The sequence below is a fragment of the Leptonychotes weddellii genome, unplaced genomic scaffold (genome assembly GCF_054177405.1).
Source record: "Leptonychotes weddellii isolate Sample4059 unplaced genomic scaffold, ASM5417740v2 HiC_scaffold_5814, whole genome shotgun sequence".
NCBI classification, from domain to species: Eukaryota; Metazoa; Chordata; class Mammalia; order Carnivora; family Phocidae; genus Leptonychotes; species Leptonychotes weddellii.
Genome location: NW_028026386.1, coordinates 1 through 6938, shown reverse-complemented (window position 1 = coordinate 6938; position 6938 = coordinate 1). Strand labels below are relative to the sequence as shown.

General features: G+C 40.5%; 1 protein-coding gene across 1 annotated transcript; it reads right to left on the bottom strand.

Moving 5' to 3' along the window:
- Positions 1 to 411: 411 nt before the first annotated feature.
- LOC102739306 (olfactory receptor 1J2-like) lies at positions 412 to 1359 on the bottom strand. The gene is given in 2 exon segments (XM_031034719.2): positions 412 to 1242; positions 1245 to 1359. Coding segments are annotated over 2 exon segments (939 nt in total). The 3' UTR covers positions 412 to 418.
- Between the last annotated feature and the right edge of the window lie 5579 nt (positions 1360 to 6938).

Below are 6938 nucleotides of genomic sequence, written 5' to 3'. Positions count from 1 at the left end.
TAAAAAAAATTGGAGGATTTGAAAAAAACTGATACATAAGAGAATGTAGTGAAATAATATAGCTAATTCTTTAGATTCTGGGGTGGGTTAAAGCTTGAGATTATGGGCCCCAGATATAATGGTTTCCAAAAATCGCAAATAAGGGATAACCAAACTGTAGATCATTGTATTATTCATGACCCCAAGTTGCAGAAATAAGTAATAAAATTAACTTAGCATTTGCTGATCAAAAGGTATTTATAAAAGAGAGCATTGTTAATAAGGGAATGAAATTCTGGACAACAAATATTTACCAAGCACATCCAACATGTCACTATTTGTCTTAGGGTGGAAACATTAAGTTTTAAAAAATATTCAAATGGAAAATCAAACACATGAGGTCAACCAAAATGAGGTTCTGATTTAAATAAATGTCATATCACTGTGAGAAAAATGTTGCCCTACTGAAGAGTTTCCCCAGGGCCTCTTTCATGTCCCTGTTCCTAAGGCTGTAGATAAAAGGGTTCAACATGGGTGTGACCACTGTGTACATAAGAGCCACAACGATGTCCTTGTTGATGAAATTGCTTAATTTGGGGAAAAGATACTGCCCAAATATTGACCCATAATAGAGAGACACTACAGACAGGTGGGAGCCACATGTGGACAATGCTTTGCCGATCCCCTTGGTGGAAGGAACTTTCAAGATGGTGGCCCCAATGTAGCCATAAGATACCAGAATACATATGAATGGCAGGGTAATGACCACCATCCCTACTGTGAACATGACCAATTCATTGAGAAAGCTGTCTGAGCAGGACAGCTTGAGCAGAGCACTAAGGTCACAGAAAAAATGAGAGATGGTGTTAGCAGCACAGAAGGATAACTGGGTGAGGAGAAGGGTGTGGGAAAGGGAGCTGGCACAGGACAGGATCCAAGATATAGCCACTAGTAAGGCACATAACTCTTCCCTCATGATGGCGGTATAATGAAGAGGGTGACATATAGCCACATAGCGGTCATATGCCATTGATGTAATAAGGAAGCTGTCCAGGTCAGTAAAAAATATAAAAAGATACATTTGTGAAATGCACCCTGCATAGGGGATGGATGTGTACTTAGCATGCATGTCCATCAACATTTTTGGGACAGTGACAGATGAGAAAGAAACATCGGTGAAGGCCAAGTGACTGAGGAAGAAGTACATGGGGGTGTGGAGGCGAGAGTCCAGCCTGATGAGCAGGATGATGAGCAGGTTCCCAGCACTGTGGTCAGGTACATGCCCAGAAACAGGGCAAAGAACACGCCCTGCTGCTCTGGCCGGATGGGGAGCCCCAAGAGGAGGAACTCGGACACGCTGCTCTGGTTCTCCCTCCTCATGATACTCGTTCCTCTGCTGGGAATGAAGAATGGTTGAAAATATTAAGGACTCTGAAATAATCATTTTTAGCAGTCATATGAAAAATACGTATGTTTTATTTTGGAAAGTGGGAAACAACCTATTTCTCATATGTTTTTTTATGTTGGCACATAAAGGAATTAGGAAAATTGTTGATGAAGGACTGTTCATGAGAGCCAGCTTTTCTTGGATTAGTGACAAACCAGAATTCTTCCATCTGTGACACTGAGGACCAGACCATGGATTATGATGTCTCACCCATGTTATTGCCCCAAGAATGCTCTGTGATGAGTATTTCAAATCATCAACCACAGCACAGCAAACTTTAGAAGATTTGACTTCAACAATTTGAATTCAATTGTTAAATTTCAGATGGGAGGTAGATTTTTCAAATAAAAGGATACAAATAGTATTGGCTAAAGAACACTCATCGATACACATACATTTTTTATTTTAATTTAGTAGATGGTTCTTTCAGTTCAGTAGAGGGTTCTTACAAAACCCTGAATTATGTTATCCATTCTCCCTACTGCAGCTGAAGAGAGATTTTTTTTCTTAAAAACCTATATTTCTTTTTAAAAATCTAAATAACTCTCCCTGTTTGAAAACCTTCAAAGGATTCCCATTGATCTTAAGATGAAGTGTTATAACCTTAGTATGTCTTAAAGACCCTGAAAAATCTGTGTCTCTCTTGCATTTCCAACCTCTTCTCCCTTATCTCCACGTCTCTCACTCTTGCTGACTTCTCTGTTCCAACTTCCTTAGAAAGACACATTTTCATTTGACGTCACTTAGACTCCTTCCCCTTGGTGGTTGTGGGTTTCCTGGGATCCCATATCATGTTGAGAAAGCAAAGATCAGGCTGACTCCCAGCATGTATTTCATGCAAATTATTTATAGTTTATTTTCTACTGACAACATATAGAAGGTTGTGATGATACAACATTTTAAATTACATACCAAGTATATCTTTTTGAATATGCTTCCTTTCCTCCCTATGCAACATAATAACATCCCATAATGAAAAATTAGGACTATAATCAAAATATGCCAAAAGAAGTGAGTTTTTAGCTTGTATCCCAAGTTTTCATCTCCCTTTTGGTTGTTCCTGTCATCTTCCAACACCTGCTAGTCTGTTGTGGTAAGCAGAAATAATAACCCTCAAAGACGTCCCCATCCTAGTGCCCAGAACCTAGGGATAAAAAGGTACATGACAAGGGAGAGTTAAAGTGCACATAGAATTAAGGTTGTTAATCAGCTGACTTTAAAATGAGATTATCCTGGACTATCTGGGAGGGCCCAATATAATCACAGGTATCCTTAAATGTAGAAGAGGGAAGCAGAAGAATCAGTCAGGAAGAGATTTTAAAATGTTATGCTGCTGGTGTAGGAAATGGGGAAAGGGCCATGAGCCAAGGAATGCAGGTGGCCTCTAAAAACTGGACACAAACAGACAAACAGGACATGGCAAGGAAACAAATTCTCCCTTAGAGCTCTCACCAAGGTGTGCCAACATTTCAGATTTCTGACCTCCAGAACTATAGGATAATAAATGCGTGGGTTTTTGAAGCCACTACCTTTGTGGTAATTTGTTAGAGCAGTAATAGGAAACTAATACACCAATATTGGAAAGATCTCAGGAATATCTAAATACTCTGGTTATCTGGGTACCAGTATGCAATAAAACACACATGTCCTTCCCAACTTTCACGTGGTATTCAACAAAATGAAGCAATTGCTTCGCAAAGCTAATTCCTACCTAAATGTAGGGACAGGAGGTTACTGTCTCATTAGAGGCATTTGCCACTAGTCACAAAGGTGACTATAAAACACCCTCTCCCACTCTAGGAAACAAACCGAGGGTTGCTGGAGGGGAGGTGGGGGTGGGGATGGGGTAACTGAGTGATGGGCATTAAGGAAGGCACTTGATGTAGTGAGCACTGGGTGTTATATGCAACTAATGAATCACTAAATTCTACCCCTGAAACTAATAATACAGTATATGTTAACTACACTGGATTTAAATAAAGAATTTTTTTTAATTAGAAAAATAAAACACCCTTTCTCACATTCAGCAACTGGACTATGTCAGATCTAAAGCAAGTGGAAATTCCTCTGAAGACCGCTTCCCTGTATCTCTTTATCTCTTGGTTCACTTTTGTCTTTTTTATTTTCTTTTTCTTCCTGTCTGTCCCTTCACTTTATCTGTCATTTTCTCCCTCCTTCTCTCCCACTTCTCATTCTCTCTGCCTCTCTCTCTCTGTTCTTCTGTCACTCCGTGTCTCTACTCCTTCTCCATGCCTCCCTGCCCTCTCTCATTTTAATTCTCTCTTCTCCTCCATGTCAGAATCAGCTTTCTCATTCTTCCTCTTCCATCCCCATATATAAACCCATATGTGCTGAGAAAAATACCCATTCCATCTCAATACTGACCTTGCCTGCATTTATGATCCAATGTTTGGTAAGTAAATGTGTCCTGAGATTCTCTTTAGGGGATCTAAATATCAGCTTCCAAGGTCCTAGATATTTCTTGGGCACCAACAAGAAAAGTTCCACATTCAGACTCTCACTCCTATCTACCAGCCCCAAATCTATGAATTGTGGAGTATAACTAGCCAAGGAGAGAACCCTAGGGGGTAGGAAGCAGATGTTATAATTTCTAGTTCAAAACACCCAGCAGACTTAGATTACTGGCCCAATTTTCCCCTTGATTCCCCTAGGAAAGATATGCTGTGGCAGGTATGTTAGTGCTGGGAAACTTGGAGAATGAGTCCACAGGGAAAGGCTCTCAAGGCATCTTCAGTCTCCCTTCTGTTCTAGGCTCTGCTTTAATCACATTTCGACATAAAGTAAACTCCAGAGAGGTTAAAAAAAGAGAGAAATTACTGGATCCAACCAGATCCAAACAGAAAGCCAAATGACTGGATGGCCTCTGAGAATTTGGGTAGAACTATCTCCTACACAAAAGGTTCCTGTTGGAGTCTACCCACCAGGTAACCCAAAGAAAATGGCTTTCTTCTCTTTGGTGATTATTATGAAATGCAAAGTGGGAAGAGACAGGACCTTTTTGGGACAAGATTTTAGTACTTTCTTGACAAACTTAGGTTTGGTTACATCAAATAAAAATAGTTTTCAAGGAAGAAAGAAAAGAAGGGGGGAAGGGAGAGAGGGAGGAAAAAATAACCCACAAAGAAAACAAACTTGTAAATCGGAAAAAATGTTGATACACACAATCCAGAAAAATGGACTCAAAGTTTAAAAGCTTCTGAATTGTTGAACACTACATCAAAAACTAATGACGTACTCTATGTTAGCTAACTGAACATAATTTAAAAATTAAAAAAAAATAAAGCTTCAGGTTCTTTGAAACTGCCCTTTGAAGAAAATGATCATTTACTGTGGCATTAGTCATTCTTTGGAATGAGATATATATGACAAAAAGAGGAGTATTTATACCTTGAGTTAATAATCTTTGAGGGTTTATTTTGGCCTTTTTAAAATTAACATATAATGTATTATTTGTTTCAGGGGTACAGGTTTGTGACTCATCAGTCTCACACAACACACAGCACTCACCACAACACATACCCTCCCCAATGTCCATCACCTAGCTACCCCACCCCTCCACCCCTCTCCCCTCCAGTATTTTGGCCTTCTTGATATCTGGGTTTAGGAGGTGGTAGATAAAAGCAAAGCTTATAGCTGGGCAAGCTTTTTTTCTGGCTCCGATGACCTTGTATTACTGCCACAACTTCATGTACCCCAGAACAAAGGGACTCAGGAGACTGTTAACTCAGAATTGTTGATGACCAACAGCATTCTAGGTAAAAGCCAGAGAAAAAGTGACCAGAATATTGTTGAGTAGCAGCTTAGCAAACTCAAAGTGTGCCATAAGCTAGCTTGGCTAGGCACTGGACTCACTGGGAGGGACGCAGCAGACACTTGGTGCACTGGGGAGGGAGAATCTATGGTGAGGCAAGTCAGTAGATTGAACAGACAGCAATACTTGAATACAGGATGTAGGGAGCTCAGATACTAGTATAGGAAGCTATATAGGTATTGGTACCAACAGGAGTAGACTGCAAGGCACAGACAAAGCTATGTGAGGTGGGTTTGGACAGATTGAAATACAAGGAGTCAAAATGGAGACCCCTTAGATGGAAGTCTGATATGCTACAGACAGAAGAGAGACCTGTGGCAGGTAGCATGGCATAGAAGGCAACAGAGGAGCTTACACTTGGGTGGATGAAAGACAAAATTCTAGCTGGAAAGCAAGGGACAAGTTATTGCACATTTCACAGCACCTTGTAGGACTCTTCAGATTTTGGAGACAGCACATACCACACCTGGAATACTGCTTTAATTGATTTTTCAAATGACTTGATAGACTGCCAATTTCAAATGGGATCTAAAGCAATAGAGGGCTTTGCAGCTGATTCAGGCTATGGTGCAAGGGAGCCTACTAATTGGATCATCGATGTTGGCAGAACCCATGGTGCTTGCTGGAGGTATCCATGGTAGTTAATGGCACCACATGGAGCCCCTGGCGAAGAGTTACAATGCGGTGTTTCTGGAGCCAAGGGCTACTGGCAAGTTCTTGGGCTTTAGTAGAGATGGAGTGCCTAACCATGGGCCATCATGTGACTGGAGCTGAGTACTGCCAGGCACAAAAATTCATAAGGTCAGGTAGATACAACAGCAAATTTTGCATTAGAAAACAAAAGTAAATTTTAGAAACAGGTGGCCTGGATCCTCATTTCATCTATGTTGTGTTGATGTCTCTCCCTCAGTTTGTACCTATGGCCACCATCTTGAAACATCTGTAACAAGACAGGAGTGGATCTGAACAGTGTAGGAGGTGAATGTACAGTCCCCACTCATAACCATTTATTGGCCCATCTTAGTGCACTCTGGCTAGAACTTCAACTATCAATATTTTTATGTCTTTGAGGGCTTTCTCTGGCCCCAGGAGCCCGGGCTGTCTATAAATGCAGCAGGCTGGAAGTGCCAGAAAATCAACACTCTCTGTTCTCCACAACCACATCCCAGAGGCCCCCGTTAAATACAGACAGGAGTTGGTACACAAATAGCCTAGTTCATTCTCCTCTAGGGTGGAAAAATCTGAGGTGTGTTGGAGTCTAGTGTTTTTGCAATGGAATTAGCTTCATTTGCCCAGGTGATAATTTTATTAAGAGATGTCCTTTGTTTATAGCCTACTTCCCCTGTCTTACTTTCTCACCCTCCTATTGCTGTCTCCTTTGATCCCCAATAAACTATTTGTCCTTAATTCTTGTTTCAGAGTTGGCTTCCAGAGGAATCCAAGTGAAACAATCTTTTATAATGTAATAGTGATTTTCTATTATAGACTGTTAGAAAACCACATTCTTATCTTCACTATGATTCAGTAAGCATTTTTAAAGTGGATCTAAAGGGCTGGTATCCAAGATCTGTAAAGAACTTCTCAAACTCAACACCCAAAAAACAAATAATCAAATCAAAAAATGGGCAGAAGATATGAAAAGACACTTCTCTGAAGAAGACATACAAATGGCTAACAGAC